General features: G+C 35.9%; 1 protein-coding gene across 3 annotated transcripts in view; it reads left to right on the top strand.

Moving 5' to 3' along the window:
• LRRFIP2 (LRR binding FLII interacting protein 2) overlaps window positions 1-14,851 on the top strand; it is a 118,450-nt gene that overhangs the window by 74,508 nt on the left and 29,091 nt on the right. For all 3 annotated transcript variants that reach the window (XM_082848466.1, XM_082848465.1, XM_082848467.1), the window contains one exon: window positions 4,713-4,883. In XM_082848466.1, coding sequence (XP_082704592.1) covers window positions 4,713-4,883 — 171 coding nt within the window. The remainder of the gene's footprint in view (window positions 1-4,712; window positions 4,884-14,851) is intronic.

Here is a 14,851-nt window from a genome sequence, read left to right as displayed (position 1 = left end):
TAAATGTGTACTGTAGTTTTTGGAATATTCAGGAAAAGATATTATGCCTTACAGTTTTTAAACCTTATAAAATACTTACGTATCCCTTGTGTCTTAGCCTTACAAAATTGAGTTAGGCAAAACCCTAAAAAGTGTTCTAAGAATATTTTTTATTGAGAATTAGACCTTAAAATTCTTCCAAGCTAAATGAAAGAGCATTGCCTGTTTCTGTCACCAAATTCAGTCAGTATTAGGAGTAGAAGGAAGAAGCATCTAAGAGAAAGAGCATTACTATAAATAGTCCTTCTGGAGGAAGGACCCTGAAGCATGAGGACTGTGTTTTCTTTTTGTTTTGATTGTTTTTCACATAGATCAAAAAGGGTTACACAGATTCGGTGCCTCGAAGCATTTGGAGGTAAATTTAAACGGGCCTTATTTCTTCCAGTCAAGGATGGCTACCAGTTTTCAGTAGAAGTGTCCATGTGAGGCAGACATTTTACTTGTAAATGGCACTTGATTTTCATACTCTTCCCTGTGTTTTCTTATGAAGTTCAAACCTAGTATTATGAATTACTCTAAGTTTCTCTGAATACATGTAGGTCCCTATTTGAAATAGAATTACACACCAGGCCTCTAAAAATGCGTAAGCAGGGCATTCAGAAAGGTTACTCAGGATATGCTCAAAGGACAGAGTGTAGACCTAATGGTCAAGGCTTTGCTCAGCCGCCAAGCATGATTGGACTTAGCCCAGCTACCAGCCAGAAACTTCATGCAGGGGATTATGGTCCAGAAAGGGTGGGAAGGCCTGTGGAGAGCGCCCCCGGGAAGCCTGGACGCTGCTGACAGCAGTGTGTGGTTGTCAGTAAACATCAGGAAGATCCCAGAGTTAGTGAGCTGATGTGCTCAGTTAGTCTTACTGCTCTTATCTTCAAGATTTAATCCCCCTTTTAAGGTTTTAGAGATATGACTTGGAAATATCTTAGATCAATGGAACAAATCCAGTACATTCAATAAATACATTCATTTTAAAGTCTCGTACATAACATAATGTATCAGGAAAGCAAGTGATTCAAAGGCATTCTTACTCGTTTTTTATTTTATCTTAAACATTTTCCCCTTACCTTTTAGATCTACCATTTATTTCATTTTATGAAAGATACAAAAAACAGATTAACCTTATTTGAGACTCTGAACAGATAAGTCCCCTTTTCTTAATTCATGGTTAGTGTATAATTGAACTTGACTTCAAATTATGTTTATCCTTGAAATGACTGTTTTAAATGGAAAAAAATCTTTTAAAAAATTATCTGGTTGGTTGTCAAAGCATGGTGGTGTGATATATCTATATTCTATTAAAAAAGGATGCTCAGTCATTGCTTATGACATTATTCTTAAGTATGTCTGCCTTTGAGGTGTTTTTTCCCCCCTCTGCCCTCCCTCCACAGTCACCTGGGTCTTGTTATCACAGATTGCTGGACTCTACTCCCAGATTTTCTCATTCAGTAGGTCTAGGACGGAGTGGTTGAAAATTTGCGTTTTTAACCAGGTCCCAGATAATGCTGTTGCTTCTAGTCCAGCACCTACACGGAACATCGCGGCCTTAGACACGTTTAAGTAAAACTCATTCCTTATGGGTATCACTGTGTGAGCTAGATTAAAATCATTAAAACTACCTTGAGGGAATTCGCTGGCGGTCCAGTGGTAGGACTCCGATCTTTCACTGCTGAGGGTTCAGTCCCTGGTTGGGGAGCTAAGACCCTGCAAGCCGTGTGGCCAAAACAACAACAACAAACTACCTTGACACTTAAGTTTAAAATAGTCTTCTGTGGTCTTTTGTTTAAAGGAAAAAGTACACTCCATACATTTTATGTCAGTTTTATTATGTTATATATTGTGTCCTTGCAGCTACTGCTTGAACTGTCTTAGATTCTGGTGTTCATGCAGTCATGCCCCATTTTGTATGGGACTGAGTTGTGAGGAGGACTTTTTTTTTTGCTATTAGTCTCTGAGATGGATGAGAATCATTCTAAATTCTGCATTGTGTTAAGATACCTACTATATTTGAACCATTATACAGTTAACTGGGCTTATATTCTTTATTTTGGGTACATTTGTTCTCAATCATAATATAAATCTTACCTGTTAATACAGTCCTGGGTTGTGAAGAATTATTAAGTGTATGCATATGTGTTTGTGTGTATCTTTATTGAGATTTAAATCACATACCATAAAATTTACCCATTTAAAGTGTACAATTCAGTGGGGTTTTTTTGCATAGTCACAGAATTGTGCAACCATCACCAATTTTAGAACATTTTCACTACCCCAAGAAGAAACCCCATACTAATCAGGCAGATGTTCCCCACTCCTCCACTCCCACTCCTGCACCTAGCCCTGGGTAACCACTAGTCTATGTTGTCTTTCGTGATTGGCTTTTTTTTTTTTTTTTTTTTGCTGTACGCGGGCCTCTCACTGTTGTGGCCTCTCCCGTTGCGGAGCAGCACAGGCCATGGACCCAGCCGCTCCACGGCATGTGGGATCTTCCCAGACCGGGGCACAAACCCGTGTCCCCTGTATCGGCAGGTGGACTCTCAACCACTGTGCCACCAGGGAAGCCCGTGATTGGCTTTTTACTTAACATAATGTTTTCAAGATTCATCCGTGTTATAAAACACATCAGTGTGTGTGTGTATATACACGTATACACACATATATATACGTGTGTGTATACATATATGTACATATATATACATAAACACACGTGTGTGTGTGTGTGTGTGTGTGTGTGTGTGTGTGTGTATAAAATGGCTGAGTAGTATTCCACTATATGGATTTACTACATTTTGTTTGTCCATTTGTGAGTTGATAAGCATTTGGATTGTTTCCAGTTTGGGGCTATTATGAATAATGCTGCTGTAAACATTTGTGTACAGCTTTTTGTATAGACATATCTTTTCGTTTCTCTTGGGTAGATTACCTAGCAATAGAATTGTTGGGTCATATGGTAACTCTATGTTTAACATTTTGAAGTACTGCCAACCTGTTTTCCAAAGTAGCTGCAGTATTTTACCTTCTTCCCAGCAATGTATGAGGAGTCTAGTTTTTTCATATCCTCACCAACACTTATCTTGTTTCTCATTTTTTGATTATAGATAATAACCATCCTAGTAGATCTGAAGTAGTATCTCATTATGGTTTTGATATGCATTTCCCTAATCACTAATTATATTAAGAAAGTTTTTGTATTCTTATTGTCCATTTGCACACCATCTTTGGAGGAATATCTGGTCATATCCTTACCCATTTTAAAATCGAATGATGTGTCTTTTAATTATTGATTTCCAAGTGTTCTTTATATATTCTGGATACAAGTTCCTTATCAGATATAAGATTTACAAATATTTTCTCCCATTTTGTGGGTCGTCTTTTTACTTTCTTGGTGGTATTGTTTGTAGCATAAAAGATTTTGATAAAGTCTACTTTTTCTTTCATTGATAGTTTGGTATCGTATCTGAGAAACCATTGCCCACTTCAAAGTAATGAAGATTTACTCTGTGTTTTCTGGGAAGCGTTTTATAGTTTTAGCTTTTAATTTAGGTCTCTGATCCATTTTGCGTTAATTTTTGTGTTTGGTGTGAAGTAGGAGTCCAACTTTATTCGCTTGCATGTGGATCTCAGTTGTCCCAACACCATTTATTGAAAAAACTACTCTTTCCCCACTGAGTTGTCTGGGCACCCTTGTCAGATATCAGTTGATCATAAATGTAAGGATTCTGGACTCTCAGTTCTATATCACTGATCTTTTGTTAAACATTTGCATTAATATTTTAAAATTTTATTTCCAGGGATTTCCCTGGCTGTCCAGTGGTTAAGACTCTGCACTTCCACTGCAGGGGTATGGGTTCAATTCCTGGTTGGGGAACTGAGATCCTGCATGCCACGTGGCCAAAAATTTTTTTTAAATAAAATAAAAATTTACTTCCAGAAGTGATGACTTTTTCTATGTGAAATGTTTTTCTTTTTAGTTTTAAAAATACTGCTAGGTGTAGTAATCTACCAAAATAGATGTAGTTATTAAGAAACAGACTGTAAGCTATTTTAGGCAGAAAACTTTGAAGTATATAAAAATTTAGGCATTGAGTGGTAGCTCTTTTTTCTTAAATAATAGTTTTTATATTGCTTACTTATTTAAAAATGGCTAATATTTGAAATTGCTAGACAAAATGTTTATACATTTACATTAATGTTATGCAGACCAAGAAAGTACTGAAAACACAGGTCCAGGAAGTGGTGCAATTCAAATAAGTATGAAATTTACTTGAGTAAAGAGAGGCTGTCTTCTGTTGTATCTGTATTCTGTTGCAAATAGCTGTTGTTAAAAACTACAGGAGTAACATTTCTGAAACCATTAATGATTCTGTATTTTATGATTTTTACACTATGACTCTTATATGTTGTCTGCACACCTCTTCATCTTTCAGAGGCTGCACTGCTGCTTGAATTTGTTTTGGATAGCAGAGAGCCCATAAAGTGCTTATAATGATGCGTCCTTGGCTTCTTGTCATCCTCCTGTTTTATGTGCATGTTACTAAACAAAGGGTTCCCCAAACTGCTTTTATTTTGCAAAAATGCATCTTCATGTGTTTGTGCCAGTGCTATAGTTTCCTGTTATATGGCATATAGGCAATGAACATATTTTAGATATTAGGCTGATGACTTTGACTTTCATTTAGGAGTCTTTGTCTGAAGTGGAAGAAAAATACAAGAAAGCCATGGTTTCCAATGCACAGTTAGACAATGAGAAGAACAATTTGATATACCAAGTAGATACCCTCAAGGATGTTATTGAAGAGCAGGAAGAACAGATGGCAGAATTTTATAGAGAAAATGAAGAAAAATCAAAGGTAATTGCTCATCTTACATCATGCCTTTCTCTGGGGTCAGAAAATTAAAACCTGCCATTTAAGAAGTACTGGGTTTGATGGAAGAGCACAGCATCCCCGGGAATGATATTTCCGTCACAACTGATTGGTGCAAGGAAATTGACAGAACGTAAGATTGCAGGTCCTGAAATATTTTCCTTTCTTAATTTTTATAAGATTTAACTTATTTTCATAAGGGGAAGCTTATGACCTCCTTTAGTTTCTGAAAATAGAATACAGCTCAGATTTTATCTTTATTTTCTCTCTCTTAATTGGGACAATTACAGTGAATTACTTCTTCCTGCTATAACTGGCTGGAACTCCCCAAAGCTCCAGAGGCTTTCAATGAGGTGGTTCATTTTATTCTCTTTTCTTTTCTTTTCTTTTCTTCTCTTCTCTTTTCTTCTCTTCTCTTTTCTTTTCTTCTCTCATTTTTCAAGAGAACCTGTTTTCTAAATGGTTGGAGAGACATCTTTAACCAGTTATTTAAAAACTGCAGTGTGGAGATGTGGGTCAAAAATCAACAGATGTTTTCTTTAGAGGTTTGTAAGCTATATTGTTAAAATGTGCAGATGGAAAATAAAAGCCACTGCCCAAGGCCTGGATTTGCCTTTTGACAACTGCAGAAAACAAGTTGGGTTCTCTTAAAAGCTTACTGGATTTTTAAAAGCGTTTTAGTCAGTCCAAGCAGAGGACAAGTGGATATTACTGTCAAGAAATGCGTTGCCAGTACATTGCAAAAGTTTTAAAAATAATAATAATAATTTAGGAAATAAGCTTTGGTGAATTGTTAGAAACAACAACAATCTGTATCTGTACATAATAAAGGGAGAAAAGCTGTTAATATAACCTCTAAGGGACCAGCATTATTACTGTAGACTCTGTAGGAATTTCTTTCCTTGAGGACCAAAAATGCTCATTCCAGCCTGTTTTGGTCACTTTTAAAGTATTAGGAAGTATTTGTAGTGGGTTTGGGGAAAGGAGGGATGAAGAGGCAGAGTGCAGGAGATTTTTAGGGCAGCAGTACTATTCTGTATCATAGTATAATGGTAGATACATTATACATTTATCAAAACTCATAGAATGTACAGCACTGAGAGTGAACCCTAATGTAAACGGTGGGCTTTAGGTGACAATGATGTGTCAATGTAGGTTCATTGATTGTAACAAATGTACCACTCTGGTTTGGGATGTTAATAGTGGGAGAAGGCTGTTACTGAGGGGCGGGGAGAGGAGTGGGAGTATATGGAAACACTACTTTCTGCTCCATCTTGCCGTAAATCTAAAACTCCTCGGAAAAAAATAGTGTCTATTAACAAAAATGTTAAAGTAAGAAAACTTGTGTCTAGATAAAGTGACAAAGAGGCCTCTGGGTATTTTCATATTGATGACAGTGGCTCATTGAAGATTTGGTGACAATAGATGTTTCCTCTTTGATTCTTCCTGTATCTCATAGGCCAATTGCGGAGTGTCTGAGCTGTCATACTTTTCTTAGTCCTTGGACTCCTTTTCTGCCTTCCCACACATTTTTCTTAGCTATTTCTGGCTCTTTGCTTCTAACAGATTAGAAGAAAATCTCATGCTAAGTATTTAATGATCAGTCCTAAAACGAGTTCTTATCTTTCCATCTCCTCAAATGTCCTTGAGCATTTTAAAAATAAAAAAAAAGTCTCTATGATAAGCTATTTTAACCAACTTCATTTTTGACTCCTATAATTTTCTAAGATGCAGAGATGTCTTAGTATACAGAGAGTTGTGGCTTTTCAGTTTGTTTTTATTTTTAAATCATGTGCTTTTTGAATTTGAAAAATCTGTATGCTTTTTTTAATACCCTGGGGATCTGCTTCAGCTACTGTGATGCAGAAGACTTTGTGGTCGTGTCTCTCTCTGCTGTACCTTCACCCTGAGCTCTCTTCTCCTAAACAGATACTGCCTCGTGCAGTAGATGTTCCTGTTCAGAGTCATACAAAGAGGTCAGGCACTCTGGTATGTTTCATTATAGCAGTAGATGGTGAGGGTAGAGAATGATATTCATACCATTTTTCAAAATGTCTTTAGTGTTTCCTGCTGGAATTATGGTAACTGCATCTTAAATATTGTCTCTATACCTACTTCAGGGACAGAATGCCTGATTAGGAATGTCTCAGGTGTATTATTCTTTTCTTAATAGCTATTCATTATAGTAGGGAATTTTTTTCCTCTTTTTTTTTTTAAGCTTATCTGAGATTTAATAAAATCTTTTATGGCAGATTTTAAACATACAAAAAAAAAAAAAAAAAAAGAAGAGTATAACAAACTCTCCTGAACCCATTACCTACCCCTAACAAACCATCAGTGTATGGCCAATTTTGCCCTGTCTACTTCCCCCACTCACATTATTTGAAGCAAGTCCTAAATACCCCATATTTTAATATGAATTTAATATGAATTTAAATGATATGGACTCTCTTTTTTAAAATATAACCACAAGACCATTTCACATCTGAAAAATTAATAATAATTCTTTCATATTACATATCCTGTCATTGTTAAAATTTCAGTTGTCTCAATGTCATAAATGATTGTTCTTTTTCGCACTTAAAAAAACAATCAGGATCTAGATAAGTTCCACACATTGGAATTAGTTGTCATGTCTTATAAGTCTGTTTTTATTTATAGGTTTCCTATCATCTCTTTTTTTCCCTTGCAATTTATGTGTTGAAGGAACTGGATTGCTTTTCTTTTAACAGTTTCTGACAGTCTTGGGGATTTTGCTGTTTCATTACTGTCGTTCTTTACCATGCTCCTTTTTCCTCTGTATTTCCTGTAAATAGTTAGTTAGGTTTAAAGGTTTAATCAAATACAGGTTTAGTCTACTTCATAGAGAAGTAGACTAAACGCTTCAGGAGGCCCAGATGTATGGCTCCTCTCTCTGTGATGCTATAGCTGGATACTTATATCCATTAGTTGATTAGGGGTTGCAAAATGAGATATTCTAATTTTATCATTACTGTTTTCTTTCATTTTCTTTTATTGTTTTAAAACAGCTTTATTGAGATATAATTCACCTACCATACACTTCATCCATCTTAACTGTACAATTCAGTGGCTTTTTGGTATCTTCACAGACAAATTCAACCATCACCACAATTTTAGAATATTTCATCACCTCAGAAAGCAATCCTGTACCCTTTAGCTGTCTCTCACTCCCCTCAGCCCTGAGTAACCACTATTCTACTTTCTGTTTCTATAGGTCTCCCTTTTCTAGACTTTCATATTAATGGAATCATATAATTTGTAGTCTTTTATAATTGGCTTCTTTCACTTTGGTTAATATTTTCAAGTTCACCTGTGTGATGCATGCATCAGTACTTCATTCCTGTTTATGACCTAATAATAGTCCATTGTATAGGTATACCACATTTTGTTTATCCATTCATGTGTTGATGGACATCTGGTGTTTTTTCACTTTTTGTCTATGATGAATAATGCTGCTGTAAACATTAGTGTACAAGTTCTTGTGTGGACATAAGTCTTTCTTTCTTTTAAATATACACCTAGGAGTGGAATTGCTGGGTCATATGACAACTCTATGTTTAACCATTTGAGGAATAACCAGACCCTTTTCCAAAGCAGCTGCACCATTCCCTCCAGCAAGTGTATGCAAGTGTAAGCAGGTTCTGATTTCTCCACATCCTCACCAACACTTGTTTTTATCTGAGTTTTTTCCTAGCCATTCTAGCAGGTGGGGTTTTGCTTTGCATCTGCCTGATGACTAATGATTTCAAGTATATTTTGATATGCTTACTGATTCTTTGTACATCTTCTTTGGAGAAATGTCTGTTCAGATCCTTTGTGCATTTTTAAATTGTATTATCTTTGTGTTACTGCATTGTTAGAGTTTGTATATTCTAGATACAAGTTCCTTATCAGATACATGGTTGGCAAATATTTTCTGCCATTCCATGGGTTGTCTTTTCACTTTCCTATGCTTTATTTATTAGTGTAAGTCCATCTTTAAAGAGAAATTTCCCCTCATCTCTTATTACTCAATGAGACAGTTTACATAGGAAAGGCAAGATTAAAACTTGATTCTTTTCCTTTGTTTACAAGTTTTCAAAATAAGGAATTGGTTGTTTGGCATCTTCTCATAGTGCCCAATTATTTTTTAAAAAATCATTATGAAGGCAAGAATTCAAGCATTTGATGATTTCAATCCATTGTAGCTTTTATTCTTATTGATTTTCAGGTTGTCCCACCTTTAACTAATGTGAACATCTTCAGGTTGATTCCCAAGTAATTTTGATCTGAGTCTAATTGGTTGTGATGGCTTCTTTGCTGTCTAGCACAAGAAAGTGTTCTGGACTCGTCTGGTACATTTCCTGCTCCAGACCTGAAATCAGCTGTTAGTACAAGGACCCCTGGTTCTCTTTTAGTGGAGCAGTGTGGGTGCTAAGGGTGCACTTGCCACCAAGATGGTAACTGTTCATAGACCTTTTTAGTGGTTATATCAGGGAAATATGTATATGGGGTATTTTTTTTTTGTTTTTAAAGTCAAAATATGTTATGCTTATAGTTCTAGTTTATATTCAGGATGTAGGGCTTTTACTTGACCTCCTTTCTCTTATATATGTGTATCTCCTTCTTCCCACACTACCACTCCCAGGTCTCAGAGTCACTAGGGACGCTAGTAATTATGTTATAGTCTATTTTTATTGCTTTATCCCACAGTACCTAGAATAGCAATACCAACATTACCACCAACAGTATAATTACTGAAAATAGTTTAAAGTTTTTTTTGTTTTTTTTCTGTTTGGTTGTTATTTTGCTTCTAGGTTATGTATAGTACAACCATTGTTTTTAAAAGTTACTTGAAATAGCTTCTCTGTGCTTATACTACTAACTGGACGTATATAGCTAGGTTCACTACATTTTATTTTCAATACTTAGGAATTGCTTTTTAAATTTTTATTACAAAATTACTTTTAATTCTGGTAAAAGCATATAACAAAATCTACCACCTTAACCATTTTAAAGTGTACATTTCAGTAATGTTTATTCACATCGTTGTCTAAGAGATCTCCAGAACTTTTCATCTTGCAAAACTGAAACTCTGTCCCCATTACACACCTCCCCATTCCTCCTCCTCCAGCTCCTCACAATCACCATTCTACTCTCTGGCTCTGTGAGTTTGACTCTTCTAGGTACCTAATATAAGCAGAATCATATAATATTTGTCTTTTTGTTACTGGTTTATGTAACTTACCATAATGTCCTCAGCGTTCACTCATGTTGTAGCACGTGTCAGAATTTCCTTCCTGAATACTATTCCACTGTATTTATGTACCACATTTTGTTTATCCATTCATCTGTTGATGGAAACTTGGGTTGCTTCCACAATGAATTGCTTTTAAATTTACTTTTGTTTTACAATTTTGTGAATTATTTACACAGATCTGAATCAAATCAATAAAGAAAATATATTCAAAGAAGTCAGTCTTTTGTCTCTTTCTCTTCATCCCGATTTCTTCCTTCCTTAAGGAAATTTTTTTAACATATTTATTGGAATATAATTGCTTTACAGTGGTGTGGTAGTTTCTGCTTTATAACAAAGTGAATGAGCTATACGTGTACATATATCCCCATATCCCCTCTCTCTTGCATCTCCCTCCCACCCTTCCTATCCCACCCCTATAGGTGGTCACAAAGCACCGAGCTGATCTCCCTGTGCTATGTGGCTGCTTCCCACTGCTATCTGTTTTACATTTGGTAGTATATATGTCCATGCCACTCTCTCACTTCGTCCCAGCTTACCCTTCCCCCTCCCCATGTCCTCAAGTCCATGCTCTATGTCTGCATCTTTATTCCTGTCCTGCCCTTAGGTTCTTCAGAACCGATTTTTTTTGTTTTTAGATTCCATATGTATGTGTTAGCATACAGTATTTGTTTTTCTCTTTCTGACTGACTTCACTCTGTATGAAAGTCTCTAGGTCTATGCACCTCACTACAAATAACTCAATTTCATTTCTTTTTGTGGCTGAGTAATATTCCATTGTATATATGTGCCACATCTTTATCCATTCCTCTGTCGATGGACACTTAGGTTGCTTCCATGTCCTGGCTATTGTAAATAGAGCTGCAATGAACACTGTGGTACATGACTCTTTTTGAATTATGGTTTTCTTAGGGTATATGCCCAGTAGTGGGATTGCTGGGTCGTATAGTAGTTCTATTTTTAGTTTTTTAACTGTTCTCCATAGTGGCTGTATCAATTTACATTCCCACCAACAGTACAAGAGGGTTCCCTTTTCTCCACACCCTCTCCAGCATTTACTATTTGTAGATTGTTTGATGATGGCCATTCTGACTGGTGTGAGGTGATACCTCATTGTAGTTGGGGGTTTTTTTTTTGAATTTTATTTATTTTTTATACAGCAGGTTCTTACTAGTCGTCACTTTTATACACATCAGTGTATACATGTCGATCCAATCTCCCAATTCATCACACCACCACCCCTACCCCCCCGCTTTTCCCCCTTGGTGTCCATACGTTTCTTCTCTACATCTGTGTCAATTTCTACCCTGCAAACTGGTTCATCTGTACCATTTTTCTAGGTTCCACATGTATGTGTTAATATACTATATTTGTTTTTCTCTTTCTGACTTACTTCACTCTGAATGACAGTCTCTAGATCCATCCACATCTCTATAGATGACCCAATTTCGTTCCTTTTTATGGCTGAGTAATATTCCATTGTATATATGTACCACGTCATTTTCCATTCGTCTGTCGATGGGCATTTACGTTGCTTCCATGACCTGGCTATTGTAAATAGTGCTTCAATGAACATTGGGGTGCATGTGTCTTTTTGAATTATGGTTTTCTCTGGGTATATGCCCAGTAGTGGGATTGCTGGATCATATGGTAATTCTATTTTTAGTTTTTTAAGGAACCTCCATACTGTTCTCCATAGTGGCTATATCAGTTTACATTCCCACCAACAGTGCAAGAGGGTTCCCTTTTCTCCACACTCTCTCGAGCATTTGTTGTTTGTAGATTTTCTGATGATGCCCATTCTAACTGGTGTGAGGTGATACCTCATTGTTGTTTTGATTTGCATTTCTCTAATAATTAGTGATGTTGAGCAGCTTTTCATGTGCTTCTTGGCCATCTGTATGTCTTCTTTGGAGAAATGTCTATTTAGGTCTCCTGCCCATTTTTGGATTGGGTTGTTTGTTTTTTTAATATTGAGCCGCATGAGCTGTTTATGTATTTTGGAGATTAATCCTTTGTCCGTTGATTCGTTTGCAAATATTTTCTACCATTCTGAGGGTTGTCTTTTTGTCTTGTTTATGGTTTCCTTTGCTGTGCAAAAGCTTTGAAGTTTCATTAGGTCCCATTTGTTTATTTTTGTTTTTATTTCCATTACTCTAGGAGGTGGATCAAAAAAGATCTTGCTGTGATTTATGTCAAAGAGTGTTCTTCCTATGTTTTCCTCTAAGAGTTTTATAGTGTCTGGTCTTACATTTAGGTCTCAAATCCATTTGGAGTTTATTTTTGTGTATGGTGTTAGGGAGTGTCCTAATTTCATTCTTTTACATTTATCTGTCCAGTTTTCCCAGCACCACTAATTGAAGACACTGTCTTTTCTCCATTGTGTATCCTTGACTCCTTTGTCATAGATTAGTTGACCATAGGTGCGTGGGTTTATCTCTGGGCTTTCTCTTCTGTTCCATTGATTTATATTTCTGTGTTTGTGCCAGTACCTTATTGTCTTGATTACTGTAGCTTCGTAGTATAGTCTGAAGTCAGGGGGTCTGATTCCTCCAGCTCCGTTTTTTTCCCTCAAGACAACTTTGGCTATTCGGGGTCTTTTGTGTCTCCATACAAATTTTAAGATTTATTGTTCTAGTTCTGTAAAAAACTGCCATTGGTAATTTGATAGGGATTGCATTGAATCTCTAGATTGCTTTGTGTACTATAGTCATTTTCACAATATTGATTCTTCCAATCCAAGAACATGGTATATCTCTCCATCTGTTGGTATCATCTTTAATTTCTTTCATCAGTGTCTTATAGTTTTCTGCATACAGGTCTTTTGTCTCCCTAGGTAGGTTTATTCCTAGGTATTTTATTCTTTTTGTTGCAGTGGTAAATGGGAGTGTTTCCTTAATTTCTCTTTCAGGTTTTTCGTCATTAGTATATAGGAATGCAAGAGATTTCTGTGCATTAATTTTGTATCCTGCAACTTTACCCAATTCATTGATTAGCTCTAATAGTTTTCTGGTGGCATTTTTAGGATTCTCTATGTATAGTATCATGTCATCTGCAAACAGTGACAGTTTTACTTCTTCTTTTCCAATTTGTATTCCTTTTATTTCTTTATCTTCTCTGATTGACATAGCTAGGACTCCAAAATTATGTTGAATAATAGGGGTGAGAGTAGACATCCTTGTCTTGTTCCTGATCTTAGAGGAAATGCTTTCAGTTTTTCACCATTGAGAATGATGTTTGCTGTGGGTTTGTCATATATGGCCTTTATTATGTTAAGGTAGGTTCCCTCTATGCCCACTTTCTAGAGAGTTTTTATCATAAATGGGTGTTGAATTTTGTCAAAAGCTTTTTCTGCATCTATTGAGATGCTCATATGGTTTTTATTCTTCAGTTTGTTAATATGGTGTATCACATTGATTTGCGTATATTGAGGAATCCTTGCATCTCTGGGATAAATCCCACTTGATCATGGTGTATGATCCTTTTAATGTGTTGTTGGATTCTGTTTGCTAGTATTTTGTTGAGAATTTTTGCATCTATATTCATCAGTGATATTGGTCTTTAATTTTCTTCTTTAGTAGTATCTTTGTTTGGTTTTGGCATCAGAGTGATGGTGGCCTCATAGAATGAGTTTGGGAGTTTTCCTTCCTCTGCAATTTTTTGGAAGAGTTTGAGAAGGATGGGTGTTAGCTCTTCTCTAAATGTTTGATAGAATCCACCTGTGAAGCCGTCTGGTCCTGGACTTCTGTTTGTTGGAAGATTTTTAATCACAGTTTCAATTTCATTTCTTGTGATTGGTCTGTTCATATTTTCTATTTCTTCCTGGTTCAGTCTTGGAAGGTTATACCTTTCTAAGAATTTGTCCGTTTCTTCCAGGTTGTCCATTTTATAGGCATAGAGTTGCTTGTAGTAGTCTCTTAGGATGCTTTGTATTTCTGCGGTGTCGTAAGTTCTCCTTTTCATTTCTAATTTTATGGATTTAAGTCCTCTCCCTCTTTTTCTTGATGAGTATGGCTAATAGTTTATCAATTTTGTTTATCTTCTCAAAGAACCAACTTTTAGTTCTATTGATCTTTGCTATTGTTTTCTTTGTTTCTATTTCATTTATTTCTGCTCTGGTCTTTATGATTTCTTTCCTTCCGCTAACCTTGGGTGTTGTTTTTTCTTCTTTCTCTAATTGCTTTAGGTGTAAGGTTAGGTCGTTTATTTGAGATGTTTCTTGTTTCTTGAGGTAGGATTGTATAGCTATAAACTTCCCTCTTAGAACTGCTTTTGCTGCATCCCATAGGTTTTGGGTCATCGTGTTTTCATTGTCATTTGTTTCTAGGTATTTTTTTATTCCCTTTTTGATTTCTTCAGTGATCTCTTGGTTATTTAGTAGTGTATTGTTTAACGTCCATGTGTTTGTATTTTTTACAGATTTTTTTTCTGTAATTGATATCTAGTCTCATAGCGTTGTGGTCAGAAAAGATACTTGATATGATTTCAGTTTTCTTAAATTTACCAAGGCTTGATTTATGACCCAAGATACGATCTATCCTGGAGAATGTTCCATGAGCACTTGAGAAGAAAGCGTATTCTGTTGTTTTTGGATGGAATGTCTATAAGTATCAAGTCTGTCTTGTTTAATGTATCATTTAAAGCTTGTGTTTCCTTATTTATTTTCATTTTGGATGATCTGTCCAATGGTGTAAGT

The sequence above is a fragment of the Leucopleurus acutus genome, assembly GCF_964270905.1.
Source record: "Leucopleurus acutus genome assembly, chromosome: 10".
Taxonomy (NCBI): Eukaryota; Metazoa; Chordata; class Mammalia; order Artiodactyla; family Delphinidae; genus Leucopleurus; species Leucopleurus acutus.
Note: the sequence above shows the minus strand (reverse complement) of the source record. Positions and strands in the feature narration are given on the sequence as shown.